This window comes from Dunckerocampus dactyliophorus, chromosome 12 (genome assembly GCF_027744805.1).
Source record: "Dunckerocampus dactyliophorus isolate RoL2022-P2 chromosome 12, RoL_Ddac_1.1, whole genome shotgun sequence".
In the NCBI taxonomy this organism is placed as follows: Eukaryota; Metazoa; Chordata; class Actinopteri; order Syngnathiformes; family Syngnathidae; genus Dunckerocampus; species Dunckerocampus dactyliophorus.
In genome coordinates, this window is record NC_072830.1 from 16,002,884 (window position 1) to 16,024,978 (window position 22,095).

Consider the following 22,095-nt stretch of genomic DNA (forward strand, 5'->3'; position numbering starts at 1 on the left):
CCACACAAAGAATATGTAAGTGATGCTAATAATTCCAACCCCAATTTAGTTGCCTCTTCTGGGAAGGAGCATCGTTTGACAGGAAAGAAGCAGCAGGCAGTGTGGTGACAAGTGCAGGTATACTGGTCAACTTGGGACTTGTCTCCAACTGTCAGGTACATGCTCGTCCCACAGGACGGCAAACACAAGAGTTGCTCCAATAAAAAAAGAAAAAGTCAGCTGAGCACAGCGTTCTTGTCCTACTTGCTGCAGCCCTTCATGACTTATATAGTAATAAAGATGTTTGAATCACATTGTTCTTCTCGTTTAGAGGCACGCATCTCACAGGCAGATGGATGCTAGCACACCTTATTCTTTTGAAGCCTTCTTTTGCCATTATTAGCTCAGTATCTCACTGACACCTCGTTACATTTCCGCACTTGGTCCCTTTTTAGTTGCCTTTGCACCTGAGAAAATGCTGATAGACAGAGTCAACTTTTTTAAAATTAATTTGGCTTTATGAATGTCAAATATTGCACGTAACATGAACGTTTTTGGAATGTGGGAGGAAACCGGAGTACCCGCACGGGGAGAACATGCAACCTCCACACAGAGAGGCCCCACGGAGAGTCGAACCCAGATCTTCCCGATCTCCCGACTGTGTGGCCAACATGCTAACCACTCGGCCACCGTACTGTGCAGGGCAATGTCAATATATGAATATGCAAATACACTTGCATGTGTCCCAGTATGACTCAGAGTCTGTTGGTGTCACAGTGAAAAGAAACTTTCCTTGATCTCTGAAGCAAAAAATCCAAAAAAAGGGACACACAAGTCAAACTAGATGACACGGGGAGAAGAGGAAGGGAAGAGACTGGCCTTAGTGTCTTTTTCGGGCACAAGGCCTCACCATCTGACACCTGCCACTGAGTGGGCATTAATGCGCTGTCTGCTTGGCAGGAAGCGAAGGCCACCACACAGGAACCCAAAGGAGGAGTGTGTGTGTAAACAGGAATTTTAAAAAAGCAAACAGCCAAAGGAAACGGCTGCCTCGAGTGACTGTGCGGAGGCCAGACGAAGATGGCACCTGCTTCCCTCACAGCCTTTTTAGGTGGAGATGGCACCATGAAGGCAGCGCTTGTTTGATGTCTGCACTTGAAGCAGCTCTCATATTGTAACATGGCGATACATATATTTCAGGAGACATCAATGCAATGTGACTGGACGCTAGTGATGTTGAGAAACAGCGGTGCTTTTACGTCCCATTGAGACATTTAGCATTATGGTGAGAATGCTGGGAAATGCTTTCTCCCAGCATAAACGCCAAATACAGCAATGCAGAATTAACCAGGATATAAGATGATCCTGATTGTAAGAAGACCACTCTTTTTCAAAACCTCTTCTTAAAAAACACTTTTAAGACAAAAGGCAAAATAAATATATTTTTTAAAATTTGTCAGCGAAATAAAAGCAATCATCCATCCATTTTCTATGCCGCTTCTCCTCATTAGGGTCGCGTGGGTATGCTGGAGCCTATCCCAGCTGACTACGGGCAACAGGCGGAGTACACCCTGGACTGGTCGCCAGCCAATGGCAGGGCACATATAGACAAACAACCATTCACACTCACATTCATACCTATGGACAATTTAGAGTCACCAATTAACCTAACATGCATGTTTTTGGAATGTGGGAGGAAACCGGAGTACCCGGAGAAAACCCACGCACGCACGGGGAGAACATGCAAACTCCACACAGAAATGCCCAACGGAGATTCGAACCCAGGTCTTCCTGATGTCCTGACTGTGACTGTGCCAACATGCTAACCACTAGACCACCATGCGGTGGTATATAAAGATGAAAGACCTGTATATAGCATTTGTCCTCATAATAGGCTTTTTCACTGATATCACCTAATATATACAGTATATATACAAATAACTTCTTAGCATATCTACAGGTGTTGACCCTTGACACATGGCCCTTGCATCCTTTCATTTTTCACTAAGTGGCCCTCAGTGGGAAAAGTTTGGACACACTGATCTATATTATGTCTTAGTTCTGTCTTATATTTTTATTTTCTCCTATGATGTCTACTATATTGGGTAATTGGACTATAAAGGTGACTATAAGGGTGCTAATGCTAACCACTAGACCCCCGTGCGGCCCCTAAAAGCAATCATATTCTCTTAAAATTTAAAATTAAAACAATTAATTTAAAATATTTTATTTACATTTTTGATCACATTACCCCCGTCATAACAAAGAGGTGTGGGTCTCGTGGGTGCCACGAGACACTCAATTCACAAGACGAGACGATACAAATTGAGTCTACAAGAATGCGACGAAACACGATTTTAATATTACTGTAAGAAATGTACAATGAAAAAATGACTATCTATTCATTTCATTTCTACTACGTTACACTCTTCTGCACTTTGTGTGTAAGCTCGCGGCCCCGCCTCCACTCACCGAGACAAAGAGACTGTACGACTGAGAAGACGGCTCACTCCGTTCATGTCATTGTTCTATGGAACAAACACACCAAGGTGCTGAAACGAACACATAGACTGAACTCTCTTCCTGCCTGTTTGCAGGCGAGAGACAGGGAAAGCCGGCAGAAGCCGGCAGAAGCTGGCAGAAGCCGGCAAACTCATCAAGTCGTGACACCCCCTTATTAATTACAGTAAAAATGTTATCGTAAGACTTTTTAAAAGTAGGTTAACACGTTATTTAGGACAGCCCTCATTAATGTACAGTATATATCCAACTGCATTGTAGTTTTCTCAGAAATGTAGTATGAGTGCTGAGAAATGACGTCATCAACTTCCAAAACAACACAATAGCTGCAATGCAAAACAGCATCGGTGTTTGATTCTCTGCCTTCACACAACAACAAAAAACATAATTTAACATGCAAAATGTACATAACATTGAGGGATATTATTAGTTCTGTCACAGGCCAATTAGCTTGAAAGGCCTGGCAGGAGTGAAGAGCGTTGGAGGAGGAAGAGCGGCAGCACTTAAAGTTGAGCGTGAATACTAATGAGGCAAACGACAGAGGTGCATTATGCCTGCACAACAAGGCATTCATAAAACGCCACCAGCGTGCAGGTGACGCTCGGGGCCGCGGTCTGACCTATTCATGCTTCATCTTGAGCTTCAAGCAGCACACAGAGGTCTCATGCAATCGCACATAATGGGACGCTCTCATGTCAGCGTTGATGTAATGCACTGCACACTGCGCGCTGGCATCATTTGCTAACACGCGCCAGCATGCGCAAAACAGGAAAAACATTATGTTCCGCATTGATAATCAGCTTTTATACACATCAGCATGTTTCATTCCGACGTGATTATGCCACGCCGTGAGCTTTATAAATGGTCTTTTACACGGTATTTTACATGCAGCACCTTGTCATCATTATTCAAATAGGAGCTCTGCAGCCACTGTGAAACATATGCATAAGCTTTCACACAATTTGGATGAACACCAGAAATACACGTGTGAACGAACCCATAAAGACGGAAGAGGGGAAGTTGGGGCCCTGTGAAACATTGCACCAAACTCATCATGAGACTAAAAGTGCTGTGTCTTGCAGCAAAGCACACATCTGCAAGCAAAAACAGCTCAACAGGAAAATCGGACTAAACTGCATTCTTCATATAAAACACACAGAGCATATACAGTAGTAGGATTTACTAACCTGAGGGCTTTCGTATGAGAAATGCAAAGGTGCAGCTTTTTTCCAAGCCTGTCATCAATTTGATAGCTCATCGACGATCACAGACTATGCCTCAGGGATACAAACTACAATCAGTTCACCGCTAGCTAAATAATAGCCAAATAAATACTGAGCCTCTCGCTCAAATCGGTCTTGGGAAAAGTTAGGAAATCATACCAACAACTGAATCACTGGGACACACTAGATTTGTAGCTGAATAGGACATAAAAATACAAGCAAAGCCCACCTGAGTCAGGCTACGACTGCAAACGAGTGGCAAACTTACAATTTTCATGTCCGTGTACTGGCATTATTAACTGATTTTATATTTGTCTTATTCATTTACTTATATACATTTGTAATTTTATGATGCACTTCTTGTTATCCTTCTTCACTGTATAAGCTGTAATTTATTGCAGGGTGTCCAAACGTTTTTCCAGCGAGGACCACATAGTGAAAAGGATACAAGGCCCACTTCGATATTTTGTCAAACAACACATGCAGGCTAAGAAGTTATATATATATGACAAGAAAACAATGCATCTCAGCTTTGTGCTAAAGATGAAAAAGCATAGCTCTTTTTTCTCATTTTTGCTGCTGTTTTTTTCCCAAATATTTCAATTTTCTTCTCATAATATTATTCACAAAATATTTTGACTTCATTCCAAAATAGCATAACTTTTTTCCCCAACATACAGTAATTCCAATTATGTTTGTCATAATATAATAATAATATTATTATATTTTTCATATAATATTTCAACTACTACTAAAATGACATTCTTTTTCCTTATATTGCTAACTTTATTCTTGCAAAATTGCAACTTTTTTTCTTGTTAGAATACTGTACTAATGTTTTAACTTTATTCTCGTAAAATTACAACTGCTTTTTCCATTCCTGCTGTTGTTTTATTTTCCAAGTTACAACTATTTTTTGTTGGTTTCTCATAATGTTATGACTTCAAAAAAGGAAAGTCTTTTTTCTTTAATATTTCAACTGTATGCTACTAAAATGATTTCGTTTTTTGTAATGTTACGCATTCTCGTAAAATTACAACTATGTTCTCTTAATATTTTTACTTCATGCTTGTAAAATTACAGCTGATTTTTCCATTTTTGCTGTTGTTGTTTTTTTGCCAAGGGCCAATAAAAACATAGCCGCACTTTGGACACCCCTGATGTATTGTTACACATTCTCTATTCTTTTTTCTCACCAGAAAATGGGAACATTTAAACACAGGAAGTGAACAAACTATCAGCATGTGTCAAGACTTGGATAAAGGGTAGGATTAAAAAAGCTCTGCTTCTTTCTTACCCCTTTTCAGACATGCTAAAGTGTGCAAGTGCACTCGTTAAGCATGTCCGGCGGTAACAATGCTCTTCTGGAGACTCACCATTGACTGTGAGGTGCACCCAGCTGCCGTTATGGAAGGTGTCAAACTGTTGCTCCAGCATCAGGACCCTGCACTCATACCAGCCCTGGTCTTCCGAGCGCACAGGGTCAATCTGCAGGGAGGCCTTCCCGTGCAGAGAGGTTCTACCTGGAAAGAGAGGACATATAAACACCGGTTATACCTGGGGTTTCCAAAGTGTGGTCCTGGGGCCATTTGCGGCCCGCGGCTTTGTTTTTTTTTTTTTATTGACCCGCGGCACATTCTCAAAATATAATTTGACCAGAAAACTTATGATAAACAACAAAAGAAAAAATGGAAAAAAATCAGCAGTAATTTGACAAGAATAAAGTTCAAATATTAAGACAAAAAAATTGTAATCTAAAAAGTCGAAGAGTCACAATTTTATGAGAATAATGTAATATTATGAGGCAAAATAATGCCATTTTAACAGCATACAGTTGAAAACAAACATTTTTTTTAAAGTCATAATAAACAAACCAACGAATAAAGTTCAAATTTTTAGAAAATTATGTTGCAGAAAAAGTTCCAATGTTACAAGAATTGAGTCCAAATATGATGGGAACAAAGTCATAACATTAGGAGAAGAAAATTTACAAGAAGAAAGCTGAAATAGTTGCAAAATAAAAAAAAAAACAAGCAACAACAGCAGAAATGAAAGCACAGCTGTAATTTTACAAGAATAGGCTCAAAATATTAGGAGGAAAAAAGGTCATTTTAGTAGTAATATAGTTTAAATAATTTTTTTTGAAGTTGTAATATTATGACAAACAAACAAAACAAAATAGGCTCCAGCATACCCCCGTGACCCGAGTGAGTGAAGCGGCATAGAAAATGGATGGATGGATGGACAAACACAACAAAATGAAGTTGTAATGAATAAAATGAATAAAGTCAAAATATGAAAGTGAAAATATGAAAAACATTCAGAATTTTTTTTTACGAAGATTATCCATCCATCCCTTTTCTGTGCCTCTTATCCTCATTAGGGTTACGGGAGTCTGCTGGAGCCTATCCCAGCTGACTTCGGGCGAGAGGCGGGGTACACCCTGGACTGGTCGCCAGCCAATGGCAGGGCACATATAGACAGACAACCATTCACACTCACATTCATACCTATGGACAATTTCGACTCATCAATTAACCTAACATGTTATGAAGAAAGTTAAAATATTTGGGAAAAAACAACATAAATTTAAAAAGAGCAAAGAGCTGCTTGATACTAAGAGGCTTTTTCACCTACATCACAAAGCTGAGACGTAGTTTTTTCTTGAAATGTATATAACGTCTTAGCTTATCAACATGTGTTGATTTACAAAATATCAAAGCGGGCCTTGCATCCTCCCATTTTTCACTATGTGGCCTTCGCTGAAAAAGGTTTGGACACCCCTGGCTTATACAATTTCATGAATTTGTGTCAGCGTCGGGCCACACGGTGGTCTAGTGGTTAGCATGTCGGCCACACAGTCACAGTCAGGAGATCGGGAAGATTGGGTTTGAATCTCTGTTGGGCATTTCTGTGTGGAGTTTGCATGTTCTCTCCGTGCGTGCGTGGGTTTTCTCCGGGTACTCCGGTTTCCTCCCACATTCCAAAAACATGCATGTTAGGTTAATTGGAGACTCTAAATTGTCCATAGGTATGAATGTGAGTGTGAATGGTTGGTTGTCATTTGTAGAAAATGGATGGATGTGTCAGCGTCCATGTTGATGTTGATGTTACTCCATCTTCCTTTCAATCTTTTCATCACAAATTTACTGATGGTTGGTGTGGGGGCCAAGACTGAGTCAGATCCATCATTTCCATGATCCCTCATTATTATTCTCATTTAATATCTTATATTAATGTATAAGTGGGAACATTTCAACATTTTGGGTGATTGTTTTTTGAGAATAATGGAACTCTAATGCATTGGGTAGCAGTTGTAGGCCGAGCAGTTTGCTGTGCATTTGTTTGTGGACAGACAATTGTCACTTTTGTGTTATTGAATGTAAGAATGGAATGGATGACTGTGGATAATATGGATTACACAAGAGAGACCATTCAAAGCTGTTTCTTCTTTACAGCAGACAGCAGTGAAGTGATTCTCTACTCTGCAGAATTCATCGTCAGGTTACACACTGCTCTGCCACAGTGACGTGGGGGAGTTAGGGGAGGCAGGTGAAGCACAGCACAAATGTTTTAAATGAATACGAACATAAAATAAATATTAATCCGCATTTGTTGCGCTAATATATTCAATATATTTTTATGTTCTGCTGAGTAACTCTCTATTACTAGGTTGCCATGAGAAATCTTTAAAGACCCTTCAGTTAGTCTAAAATACTGACGCACAAATCTTAATCGGAACCAGAAGAAGAGCTCACATCTCACTCGTATTAGCCTCACTGCACTGTTTACCTGTCAAAGTTAGAATTGAGTTTAAAATTCTCCCTCTTGCATATAAAGCACTACACGGTCAGACACCAGTATATCTTAAAGAGCTCCTAGAACCCAAGCAACCCAGGAGAATACTCCACTCCCAGAATTTACAATTACTTGCCACGCCTAGAATTTTTAGAAGTAGAATGGGAGGCAGAGCATTTAGTTATCAGGCTCCTCTGTTGTAGAACCATCTTCCCTACTCAATCTAGGGGGCAGACACCCTTTCTCTATTTAACAGTGAACTCAAAATCTACCTCTTTACTAAAATATATAGTTAGAACTGACCCCTGATACGCTGATATGTATCAGAGACACTCCTCTATATTCCTTCTGGCTTGATCTACCGTCTACCCCTCTATTTTTATATCTTAACCCAACCAATCGAGACAGATGGCCGCCCCACAGAGCCTGGGTTCTGCTCAAGGTTTCTTCCCCAGGGTGCACATGTGCAGTTTACAATGTCGGGCTTGGCCAAAAAAAGTATATTGTGTGTGTTGGTTATTTGTGTGTGTAGACTTTGTGTATACGTTAGACTTTAGTGTGTGTATCAGCAGTTTTTAAACATTTTGGACACATTCAACAATGTCATGGTAATAATGATAACCGGGATCATGTTGGTCACAATTGTGATATTACATTTTCATATCGTTACATGCCTACTGTAACGTAGTAGAAATGAAATTAGTAGATTGCAATATATTGTCATATTTTTGTTATATTTTTCATTGTGCTTTTCTTAAAAGCAAAGTTACAATCTGGTTCTCGTAGACCCAATCTCGTGTAAAGTCTCGTCCCATCTCATCTCGTCCCGCAACACCCCGACTGTTTACAGTTCTGAACTGTTCTATAGCACCCAGTGGAATAGTGGCTTTAGACTTTTGAATGAACTTAACAGAAATGTTTGGACTGCAGGAGGAAGTATCCGGAGGAAAAAAACACATAAAACAGGTATAATATAACAAACTCCACACAGACACAGATTGATAGCACCCTCTTAACTCTCAGCAAATACAGCAAACAAGTTTACTGCCTCACTCTCACTCAAATAAATATGGGAAAAAAAGTGAAATTGGCCAACTGGCTTGAAAACAGACCAGCTGTCTCGCAGTAATTCCTGAAGGCCACAATTTAAGCTGAATCAAAACTATCTCTGAGGGTGAGAAAAACAGCCTTCCATCTCAAAGAAGTCATATGTTTCACACAGAACTTGTCCAGTCTGGCACTTTTTTTTTTCTTCACAGCTTAGGATAAATTGGAATTCAAAAAGGAGCAAATCACAAGGGAAAAGAGAGAAGTTCAAGAAAGCGAGCCTGCTGAAATCGTCCGCTGCTTGGCTGTCTGTCTCGGAGCTTCCGGCTGCCTTTGACAGCCCAGCAGACTAAAACATTCGCTTCTGCTCAGCCTGACAAGTGTTCATAGATGGAGCATTTTTGCAAACTTTGATGTGTAAATGCAACATACGACCTGTTTCCTGTGCCCTTCCGACAGGGTGTCTGGCTAATACATTGATGTCCAAGATAGGTAGGCCGACCCCGGGATCACCTTCATCGCTGGGGTGGAAAACGGACAGTTTTTTTTGTTAGCAGAAAATCAATGGTGTCAAGGGGAGGAGGGGAGTAAGGGGAGGAGAGGAGTAAGGGGAGGAGAGGAGTGTGCCGACTGCAGTCTTGCAGGAAAAAAGGCTGTTAGTCTTGAAAAAGTCAGGTCTATTTTTGGCCATTGAAGTGCTGAGTCGGGTGGGTGGTGTCTTGAAGAAATCAAGGAGGGAGACGACACTGCTGTAGTTAACAGCACCGTATACCCAAGGGGCCCCCAATTCCCATTTTGGGTATGCTCACGCTTATCATGTTTGGTTTGGTTTAAGCAAACTCTGGTACATTTATTCTGTTAGTCCTACGGATGTCCCGATCAGCATTTTTGGCCTCTGATCCTGATTTCAGGCTCTGAGCCGATATTTTGACAATGTTAGGATAGATTACGGAACTTAAAATGTTTTTGGCACATCACTAAATTAAACACAATAACACATTTTTATAAAGCTTATTTCATTCAAGTTTGTTGTACTATTGTTGTAAATCAGTGGTGTCAAATGTGTGGCCTGGGGGCCATTTGCGGCACACTGCTGTTTTTAAATTGGCCATTGGCACATTGCGAAAACAAAATACCAACAGCAAAAATTGAATTTAAGTAATACAAAAAAATTAAGTCAAAATATTAAGAAAAAATGTAGTAATATAACAATAAAAAGAATATTGTATTTTAATACGATACGATACGATACGATGCGATACGATACGATACAATACGATACGATATGATACGATACGATGTGATGCGATGCAAGGCGAGGCACTACGCTACGCTACAATGCAATACAATACAACACAATACAATACAATACAATACAATATAATATAGGGCCGCACGGTGGTCTAGTGGTTAGCATATTGGCGTGCGAAAGGTTTGGACACCCCTGGCTTATACAATTTCATTAATTTGTGTCAGCTTCGGGCCGTACGGTGGTCTAGTGGTTAGCATGTTTACTACACAGTCACAGTCATGAGATCGGGAAGATTGGGTTTGGATCTCTGTTGGGCATTTCGGTTTGGAGTTTGCATGTCCCCCGTGTGTGCGTGGGTTTTCTCCGGGTACTCCGGTTTCCTCCAACATTCCAAAAACATGCATGTTAGGTTAATTGGCAACTCTAAATTGTCCATATGTATGAATGTGAGTGTGAATGGTTGTGCTCTGCGATTGGCTGGCGACTAGTCCAGAGTGTACCCCACCTCTCGCCCAAAGTCAGCTGGCATAGGCTCCAGCATACCCTTGAGTAGAAGCGGCATAGAAAATGAATGAATGAATGAATGAACGCAGAAAAAAGAGAAAGACGTGTTCATGTTAATGATTGTGGATGGTGGGCACTTTTTTTTTTAAGTGCATTTTTCCTTTAATGGACTGACAAGTGCATGTCCGCAAAATTTTAGCATGATTGGTTACAAAACATGGCCACCATCAAGCAAAATGTCTTTGCATGGGCACTAATTGCAACTAATTGGCCATTTGGCTAATGGGTATAAAACTTTGAGGATATCTACAAGTGTGGTGGAATGGCGTCTAAAACATTTTGAGCACAACCCATATGAGGCACCACAAATGTGGAAAACTTTGGCTGCAGCAAACTGAGTATGTCCTAGGTCTTTCCCCAGGGCCTCCTGCCGGTTGGGCATGCCCAGAACACAGGCGTACAGGAGGCATTTGGACTAGATGCCCAAGCCACCTTAACTGACTCCTTTCGATGTGAAGGAGCAGCAGCTCTACTGTAGGCTCCTCATGGATGACCAAGCTCCTCAAGCCACCCTACAAAGGAAACTCACTTCGGCCGCTTGTATCAGCGACGTTGTTCTTTCAGTCACGACCCAAAGCTCATGACCATAGGGAGGGTAGGAACATATATCGACCAGTAAATTAAAAATTTTGCCTTCTGACTTAGTGGTCTCTTCATCAGTCCGGCACAGCGACCGCATTACTGCAGACGCTGCACGGATCTGCCTGGCGATCTCACACTCCAGCCTTCCCTCACTTGTGAACAACACTCCGAGATACTTGAACTCCTCCACCTGGGGGAAGACCTCACTCCCAACCTGAAGGCTGCAATCCACCCTTTTCCGACTGAGAACCATGGCCTCGAATATGGAGGTGTTGAGTCTCATCCCAGAAGTTTCACGCTCAGTTGCAAACCGCAAAAAAAGTTGAAGGTGATGAGGCCATGAGGATCACATCAGCTGCGAATAGCACAGACGAGATCCATTGGCCCACAAACTGGACCCCCTCAACTCCTCCTCAATTCTGTCCATAAAGGTTATGAACAGAATCATTAAAATTGAAAAAACTAACACTTTAATGTGTATTTATTTACCCAAATCATCTTTCATCTTGCTCAAAAACATCACTTCCCATCTACAGCCTGCGGCCTACGATGCACACATAAATCAGAATGCAGGAAAACTGTTGTTAAAAGATATATGATTTTCTTACGCCAGCAGCTTGTCCCAAAGAGAATCCGCCGGTACAATTTCACAAGCTGCACAGCTGAATTATTGATGGAGTCGTTGCTTTGGGTCGGCACAAAAATAGATGTTTTTAAATGCTGCAATTTACATATAGCCGCAGGAGAAACAGGCGCAGTAATGAAGGATAGATATGGTCTGGAAGGAGATGTGCAAAGTGTATCACTTAGCACAAATAAATAAAAAGTATGCATGACAAGGAACGGAATCTTTCTGTTTGGGAGCCTCACACAAAAAGACATGAACACATTGAAGAAATATGGTAATGTGTAGTAACTTGAGTAAGTAAAGCTGAGTTGGCATGTTCACTTGTTATAAACAATAACCTCAAAGGTATTCATCCAAATAAGCGTTGATCAACTCAAAATATTTAATGAGCAGTCTACTGTCAGTATAACCACATATGCAATTGGACAAATGCGCTTGGATCTACTGTGCATCATGAGATGAGGATATTCCTGCTATATCTGTTTCATGATAATTCTTCAGAAGCCAGTGTGAGGCCACATGGCATAGTGGACACTGATGCTGTTTGAAAAGTCCACTTTGCTCACAGCACGACAACTGCTGAGGGTCAAGTAAACAATGACACACACCTTTAGCGGCACGGACCAGAAGCCAGCTACACACAGGGGGGGATCCCCTTTACTGTGCACAAGTTCAACATAACTGAAAGACAATTCTCAACTTGTGAGTCCTGATCATGTGTCAGGTGTCAATTTTCACATTTAGGACATAAGCGCTCCAAATTGTTTGCCTCTATTTGACAGCACATTAACAGTTGGGGATGAGGTTTTATACTCTGCAAAGAGGCGTGAACAGGAGGGGATAAATCTGACCCCATTCTGACAGAGTGACATCTTGTCTAACACACACACACACACACACACACACACGCGCGCGCACAACATCAGAGGAAGCAATTTCCTGCTGTTCAGAGCCTGTGTGAAGGCAGTGTGCTGAAACGTTGACAAAATCAGCAGAGGATTTTTCTTTAAGGTTATGATGTGATTCGTGTGTTGTGTAATGCATCTATAATAGGCATAACTTTCACTTTCAGTCATCTGTGTGAGGCACGCATCAAAGAATGGGGCACACGCACGTCTCTGTCCTGGCTGATCAGTCCAATATGGTGAAAGCAACAGCAAGTTAATGTTAGGAATGGAATATTTTCCACTCATTTCTTGTTGGGTACTGTAACATGCATGTGCTTATCTACAGATAACACACTCACAAGACCTTTCACTTGGAACAAAGACACCCTGTTCTTCCTGTTCTTCACCCTGATCTCACACACACACAGTTTCATTATGAGTCACCCTTCTCTCTGATGACTGAGATGCCCAGTCCTCCTAGCCAAGATTGGCTGAAACCAGATCGGACCAATAAACCAACAAAGAGTTAACAGGAAGTTTCCTAATCATTGGGACCGCGGACACACGAAGAAGAGAAACTCACTTTCGCTTGAGAGAACGCTTGGACCCTGGACCTTGGCTGGGTGGCTGACCATTCTCTCCAGCGCTGGCGCTAGTTTGCCCACAGCTGCAGTCCTCAGGTGTACTCACACTAGGCCATTCCTACCTTGCCGGATTTGGACGTGAGTAACATTTGCATGTGCCATCACTTCTACTATGCTGTATGCTGTATTACTGCAATTTCCCTGACGTTGTGGATAATTTTGCAGTCTTATTTCGAGTCCCTCTGATTACATTTGTCCCTCACCACATTGCGGTTCAAATTTCGTGAATTCACTCTGTCACGGTTTTTCAAAAATACATAAATTAATAACTCATGGTGCTTCATGGTGGAATACAGCCTTTTATCAGTCCAAAAATAGGCATATTTAAGCAAATGCTATGTATTTTTGCATTTTCAAGCATAAAAATTGATAAATGAACTCAAATAGAAAAATACAAGGCATTTAAAAGATGCATTCACATCGTAATATGTAGTATTGCACTGGTTACTGGTGTCAGTGGTGTCAGTACTGTTACTATAATGTTCGGTGAGGCTTTTATTGCAGGTTTAAATTATGTCACAACAGGCGCAATAACAACAACGTAATAATCTTAATAATAATAATCCGAATAATAACATGAGTTGCTGTTGTGGCCGTAATCCAATCAACTCTGAACCCCCGACGTCACTTCATGTTCTCTACACATCCAGAACACGTTTATTGCAACACACACAAGCATGCATCTTATTTATGTCTTAAACTGTTTATTTCCTCTGATTATGTCTATTATATTGGGTAATAGGAGTGAAAGGTGATTATAAGGATGTTTGTTCATGTCGAGAGGTCTCTAATAAATAAATGTATTTGGAAGGCCGTAAACAGGTTTTTTACGCTCTAACTACAAAAATATTACATTTATAAATAAAGAATCCTACTTTGGGGAAATTCACTTATTGCGGTCGGTCTGTAACCACTTAACCGCGACAAACGAGGGACTACTGTATTGCTACTATAGAAGGTGGTGGCTGTCATTAATTACTTGCGAATAGGGATGCGTACCAAAACTAGGTATTGTAAGGGCATCGGTGCCAACATAAACGATAGTAACCGGACCTTAAAAACCAGTGTCTCATTTCGGTGCTAAATGAATACAGATTCAGCCACCAGCAACAAGTGCTTGAAGGTGATAATGTGCAAATAACGTCTTGTAAATAATGTAGCATCCTGACAGACACACAGAGAGTCTGACTCTCCTTTCAAACGTTATTGCCGACCTTAACAAACTGACAGCAGTGCCCAGTTCCGGCACCGCACACACCTTTCTCCAGCGCTGTCCACAACACCAAACAAAACTGCCTCATTATCCACCAATCACAGGCACAGCGGGCAAGGTGCATTCACAAACAGCAGGAATTCTGAACATCAACATTACAACAAAAGCATTTTTGCACATGTTCTGTATTGCTGTTGTTTTTGCTGTGAGGAACAATCGCATGAATTAAATAATAATAAGAATAATAATCACATTAATTATCACACACAGAAATACACTCGCAGGTGAATGAGTGAGCCATGTGTTTTGACTTTTGCAGTATTTTGAGTCTTTCTATTTATTCCTGTCATGAATTGTTTCGGTGTGACTTGGCTACATTTTTTGCGTGCATGTACGTGTTCGTGCAACTAGCATCGTGCACAGAATTTGAACGTGAATCATTGCGCTCACAAAAGCCAAACATGTCAGACTGTAGGTATGATTGGCTACTGGCCTTGTGTGAGTACGCCCTTTCGTAAAGAAACTCCCCTCCCATGTTCCTAATGTCATTGTTATTTGCATACGTAGCAGATGCCAGCTGCCGTGGCTGTGCAATAGTACGTGTGTAGGCCTCACTCCCTGATGCCTTAAGAGCTGTGTTGGACAATGTGTTGACAGCCCACGGCTTTTAGCTCATTGACTAGCACTGCTCAACTGGGGATGCGTGGTCCAGGTTTCGATGTGCAGGGCCAGACTGTGGTGGTGACCACTGTTACACTTACCAGTGTACTCTGGATCCACATGAGGAGGGTAGAAGCGGAAGTTGATGAAGAAGGGAATAGGCACTCCAAACTTGAACCACTCCACCACGTAGGGGGGCTGCTGGCCATCCAGGGGAGGGGACACGTCGCACCCCAGGATCACGCTCTCTCCGGCGCGCGCCGTCACAAACCGAGGCTCCTCTCTCACTCCGTGGGCACCTGAGGACGGCAAAGAAATGTCATCTCAGGACGTTCATGCCGATGCTGACGCGGTGACGCGAGATGTAAGGAAGTAATTAGGGGGCAATTAAAGCACATCAACAAAATGACTAGAATGCAATAAAACACCATTCTCTTTACTGAGCACTCGCGGTGTACAATAAAGCACATCTTCCCTCAGCTCCTCCCATTGTCAGTATTTTGTGGTGGTGCCATACTGTATGTTATCTGAGCTGCCAAGAGTGTCTCCCTATTGAACGTAACTGCGCCCACCTGCACTCCTCAAGTGCGCCACCGGGCTTGGTGCTCAGCCAGCAAGGCGCAGGCACGTTGCCGAGTGTTATTATCAGACGACTGAAAGGTTGACGTACCTGCCTCAGCTGAACACTCACTCTGGGAATGAATTTTGTCCAACTGCCCGCCCACAAGCACATCCCATCCCAGCTTTCATTGAGTCACTGTATGGGATTAAGCGACGTGGTGCTGCTTCACTCCAGACGAACAATATCAGAGCACTGCCTATTAGTGCTGTCTTAGTGTCACTGCCTGTATGACTATGCAAAAACTACTTGACTGTTTCAGCAGAACCTTGTGGAGCAAAAATGATCAGATCTAGACATTTCTCTTTTATTGTCATTGTTAGAGAGAGCATTTTTGCCCATTTTTCTTAAATTCTCAGTCAGTACAGTATGTTTACGTGCATAAAAAAAAATTGCATGAATTCGACTGAAATTAGCATTTAAAAACTTCTTAATTAAATTGTGGAATTGAGTTAAGAATTGTCTTAACATACCTAGATGATGCAACTGGAAACCAGTTATCTCTTGTACATATATGCTACCATCGATTGACCATCGGAGCTGGTGAAGCAGTCTCCTCAGCAGGATATCACACAAAAGCACAGCGGATGGCACACTCAGTGATCAGGAAACCCACAATGTTTATGTCTTGGTTTCATCCATAATGTCTTCCGTCAAGCTTCAACCTTTCGCACTTTATTCAACAGTCCTTGAATGCACCACAGTTATGTACTACAAGATGCAAAAGTGCTCTTTGCCCACTGTCCCTTTTTCCTTTTAACATCATAAAAGAGTGACACCCCTAGTCTTCTGTGATATCACAAGAAAATTATTTTTAGGTTGTTCCGGTTACAACTAGAAACCCAATACATCGCTCTGATCAGTAACGGATGAATACATTATCCCAGGTCCTTACCAAGAGCAACATTCCATAAGAGGGGGAGCAGCTATAAAGCAGAGGGTTCAGTATTGCGTACAATATACCGTAATTTCCGGCGTATAAACTGCACCCACTAAATTTAGAGAGAGAAAAAGATTTGTACATACAGTATATAAGCCGCACCGGACTATAAGCCGCAGGTGTCCGCATCATAAAATGTGATATTTAGTGCACAGAAAGACATTACACAGAAAGATTTTTTAAACTTTTAATAAAATAAATGATTTTTTCCCCAAACAGTGGTGCAACACAGCTAGTTAAACAGTGCCAAACAGTGCATGTAACATAGTAGCCAACCCCATAGTAGCCCCAGTAGCCTACCAGTAAAGTCATTCATCGCTGTCCTCTTGGGAACTAAAACCACGAAAGTCTTCCTCTTCCATGTCAGAATTGAACAGCATCATAATTCCTTTGTCACACTCGTTGTCCGTCTCTCTCTCTGTCTTTTGGTGCCACTCTTCGTGTCCTGCTCTTGATCTGGCAGTAGTCCAGCCTTTTGAAACCCGTTGATGCTCCACACTGTAAGAATCCACCGACAGACTTGGTCTTCGCATGCGCATGAGGTTGTCTGCTCTCTGTGTAGTTACCAGTCAAGCATGTTTTCTCGTTCAGGCCATCTGCTTTTCTTACCTCTGGAAGGCTATTGTCCATTTGCTTTGCGTCAGCTTTTCATGTTGCCGTTTACAACGTCTCACCATACATTCATTACTGCTAAGCGATCGTCTTGAACTTGAAAGCGGCATCATATCCATTTCTTCATGTGTTTTCTAAGATGGAAGATTGTGACTACGAAGGTTGTGGATAGATATATACTTTATTCATCTTCAAGAGAACAACATGGCATTTTATGTTTTATATGCTTTATTTTACCTGTATTTCTATTTATTGATGTATTGTATAGATGAGCAGATATGACGTGTACGCCTGTGGCGCTACGTAAATTGCGTAAGTTTTACATAGGGTCACTTGGGAAATTGCTGGCTTTTACACACTATTTCCGAGCTGCTGGAGTTATCGCTCTGGACTTCACGAGAACCACGGTACAGTGAGAACAGGGATACCATGGTCCGCCTTTGAGTCATCATAGTGTGTAGAGCCCCAGGCGGATGCAGGTATTGTGTCAACAACACGATCTCTGCATAAATTTCAACACGTACCCTCTTTTACATGTTGCGTTCGCTTTTTGTTTTCATTCAACAGGCTTTGCAACCCTGGTGGTATACTTATGGTGTTTATTAAATAATCCAAATCTAACAATGTTTTGTATTTAATTTTAGCATAAATTGTGCTTGTTGTTACTCACTGTAAACTGAAGCATGTGCATGCTCAACAAGAGCGACAGGGTTTGCAAACGCTTCGAAAAGTGGCTTCTTTGTGTTTTTTGGTTGTTAACTGAACGTTTTTTGCCGCTACGATGGACTACATTTGTAATAGCGTTTTTCGAAATACATATTTAAACGATTAGTAGTAGTTCTAAAGTATACGAGATGTCACAAGATTGTAACATGACCACATAGTAGCCGACCGCTGTGTAAGCCGCAGGGTTCAAAGTTTGAGAAAAAGTAGCGGCTTATACACCGGACATTACGGTAACTCGGTTACTCTATTGTGTGTGGTCTGAATGTAGCGAGGTCAAATTTACACAGCAGGCTGTTTATACCTGGGTGAGTTCCCCTTGCCCTGATTTAGAAGTCTCATCCTCAAGGGGTGAGATTACCCCTTTAAATGGAGCAGTCAGGCGGGAGGTGCACACGCTGAAAAGAGAAGTGTGGTCTTGCACCTCTGAGGTAACTAGAGTTTAAACATTATACACCATAACTTTTTCTGACGCTGCCAGAGACAGACGTACATTTTTCCCTTTCTTTAATCACCTCATCCTTGTTCCCAAATGCTGATGTGGTGTGCAAATGCATAAAGTTGAGGTTCCATGGCATTATGACGTTGTTGTTGAACACAGGTTGGCTATTTGTATTTGTCTAAGTGAAAAATCCAAGTGACACAACAAGCCATAAGTGGTCAATCTGCTCTGATGGGTTGAAGGACTGTAAACAGGAAGGTTTCATGTACGGACCAGTGAGCAAAACAGTGCTACAAATACATAATGGTGCAAAAATTGGCCTAGGTTAATAGCTGTAATACTTTTATTATTATATACAGTAGTCCCTAGTTTACCGTGGTTAATTGGTTCCAGACCCGAGTGTGATAACTGAATTTCCACAAAGTAGGATTCATTATTTATAAATGGAATATATTTGTAGTTAGAGCATAAAAAACCTCTACGACCTTCTAAATAATTTTACAGTAACTGTATTAGAGCCCTGTAGACATAAATTAACACCCATAGGGTCGCCTTTACACTCGTATCACCCAATATAGTAGACATAATAACACAAAGTAAGACATATTAGACACAAATAAAACATATGCATTGGGAGAGTTCCTTGTTGTTTTTTTCTGGACAGCGTACTTCCTGCGGTGGCTATTGTCAATTAATGTAATGTAAGGGCGGCTGAATGACACCACGTCAGGATGGCTGTAAATTAGTCAACCTTTTTATTTGAAAAAGACACAGGATAGATACTCTGTCTTACGGGTTGATGCTGAAAACACAGCGTGAACAGTTGAAGACTTCCTCGTTCTATTCTTTTCCGACTTATTTCCTATAAAAGCTAGCTCTAACCCAGCATGCCGAACGTCACCGTCTTCTATAGTCCGCAATCTAAACATCAGCTCAGAACTGTACAATACACAGAAAAGTCTGTGTCTGTGAGATGTCTACAGAAAAGTCTATTATGTCCCTCATTTTTAAGAGGATAGCCACTTAAAAAGATACTTTTGAAGTTCTGGGTTTTCATGAAGGTCAAACCTCCTTCCTTATGGCCATGATCCACCTCTAAATAGCAGCTCAGAACAACACAATACCCCCGTCACGACAGTAACATTACTGACACCTAGTGAGCAACGTCAACACATATCACGCCTTTAAATGCGTCTTCTGAATGCCTTATAAGGACTAATAATATAATAGAAAAATAAGCGATAATAATAAAATTACATAATTAATATAATTAATAATAAGGGCCTAGTCTAGGGCCTAGATGAGCACACCCTGTGTATCTGGCATCAACTTCACGGACGACAACTTCGTAAAAAAAAAGCAGGCTTTGCTATACATCTTCCATCCATCCATCCATTTTCTATACCGCTTCTCCTCTTTTAGGGTCGCGGGGGCATGCTGAAGCCTATCCCAGCTGACTTCGGGCGACAGGCGGGGTACACCCTGGACTGGTCGCCAGCCAATCGCAGGGCACATATAGACAAACAACCGTTCACACTCACATTCATACCTATGGACAATTTAGAGTCGCCAATTAACCTAACATGCATGTTTTGGGAATGTGGGAGGAAAGAGGAGAAAACCCACGCACGAGAACATTCAAACTCCACACAGAAATGCCCAAGGGAGAATCAAACCCAGGGCTTCCCGATCTCCAGACTGTTACTGTGTTGGCCAACATGCTAACCACTAAACCACCGTGCAGCACAGGGCAGGGCTACACATCTTAAACAGTAAAATATAAAAGTATTACAGTTGTATCTCACCGTTTCACATTTTGAAGCTCTATCATGGTTTTTCAAAATAAATTCATTCGGAAACGATTGCGTATTATGAATTATTATCTCTTATTATTGCATATTATGAGCAAAAAAATGCACATTTAATCAAGTTTTACATGGTTTTGACCTAAGTTAAGCATTTTCAAGCATGGCTAAGTGAACTAAAATACAAGGCATTCAGAAGATGCATTTAAAGACGTGATATGTAATATTTTCCACTGGTCACTCGGTGTCAGTAATGTTACTGCAATGACGGGGATACTGTGTAGTTCTGAGCTGCTTTTTCGAGGCGGATCAGAGGAACTGGCATGGGCGTGTGGAAGGAGGTTTTTCCTTCATGAAAACCCAGAACTTCAAAAGTGACCGTTTGAGTGGGTCTTCTCTCAAAAGTGAGGGAGATAATAGATTTTTATCATGTTTGATGCTCATAAACAGGCTGTGGGGACAAATATTACTCTTAGAACATCATTAAAAAGTTAATTTAGCATAATAGGGGACATTTAATGCTCGACAGCACGGTGGATCCTTGAAGCTAGTGTCATACTGAACGCACAAAAAGTGGAGCAGGAAACGGTGGCGTATGCTGAAGGTGGTTGCTGTAGATAATGTTCCACTTCAGTCCTCTAGGTGGCAGTAATGTGTATTACCAGGTGGTGGTGACAACTGCCAAAAACAGAACGGAAAGGTTTTGTTCCCTTGTCCATGCTATGTCCTCACAAAGTTTTGCAAAAAACGGCCAAGGAGTTATTGAGTTATGCAACATTCAGTAGTGTTATATCACTTCAATTGTGCAAACTGACATCAAAACGCAAACATTTCCACCCATTTCTCCTCTCTGCAGGCCATATGGATCACTTAGTGATTGTGTTCATCATTTTAATCGGCATTATCCTGTCATAGAGTTAATCCACTTTAGTCGTTTCAGCCGGCACCGATTCTGCGCTGAAACAGAGCAGATTAAATCAAATTACACTTTTCTTTTTTAGATGGGATGTCGTCAGACGTTTATCTGGGCTCAGTCTTGGAATCTGCTTTGTTATTGTGCTGTAGTGGGAAGACGTGATTATGAAATATCCATATAGGATACTCAAACTGGGGTACAAGAACCACTGGTGTAGCTGTGCCATAGCACGTTACGTAAACCTCACTGCTTGATGCCTTATGAGCTGCGTGGGTCAGTGGGTGGATAGCCTGCTATTAGCCTACTGGCTAGCATGCTGGACTACCATTCGGTGGGGACATGTGATCGTGGAATCACGTCTAAGCAGTGTGAAGGGTAGGATCCGTGTGGGACGACAACCGTTACACTGGCTCCGTTTAGCGCTGCTGAGGAACACCAACGTTTATATAAGAGACATATAGTCAAGGTTTTGGTATGCCCCAGTTTTGCTATGATTCGTTTTTTGCAGAAAAATGTTGCCAAAATTTTGCACTTTGATGAAGATGGTGAGGAACACTATTGAATTTGATCTCGCCAGGATGCATAGAAAGTCCTCATCAACAATAAGTTCCATCCATTTGACGTTTAGAAGTATTTGGCTTGTAAAACCAGAATTATTCTCTACAACATTAGTGTTCTTTAAATATTTCGGGGTGTCTAGAACAGATTAATTGGATTTACATTATTTTCTATGGGAAAAATTGCCTCGGTTTTTGTATGTTCCGGCTTCCGTTTAAACCAGGGGTGTCCAAAGTGCAGCCCGGGGGCTGTTTTTTGATGGCATATTCTACAAATTCAATTATACAGGAAAACAAGCCTACAAAAATGGAAGAAAATATCAGTGATAGTTTTACAATAATAACATCAAATATTAGGAGAATAAAGTTACAATAATAGAATAATCTTCTTTGTGCAGTCGCTAGCTAACTGCGTGAGCTGCTTGCTAACCGCCAATAAACAATAGAAGAAGAAGAAGCTAACCGGCTAAATGAATGTTTGGTT

At 41.4% G+C, this 22,095-nt stretch overlaps 1 protein-coding gene across 5 annotated transcripts in view; it reads right to left on the bottom strand.

Moving 5' to 3' along the window:
- igsf9ba (immunoglobulin superfamily, member 9Ba) overlaps positions 1 to 22,095 on the bottom strand; it is a 95,096-nt gene that overhangs the window by 57,747 nt on the left and 15,254 nt on the right. For all 5 annotated transcript variants that reach the window (XR_008573260.1, XR_008573261.1, XM_054795343.1 and 2 more), the window contains exons 2-3: positions 15,099 to 15,296; positions 5,099 to 5,245 (exon numbers count right to left, since the gene is read on the bottom strand). Coding sequence is in view for 3 of the 5 variants with exons in the window: in XM_054795343.1 (XP_054651318.1) it covers positions 5,099 to 5,245; positions 15,099 to 15,296 (345 nt within the window). In the remaining 2 variants the exon portion in view is untranslated. The remainder of the gene's footprint in view (positions 1 to 5,098; positions 5,246 to 15,098; positions 15,297 to 22,095) is intronic.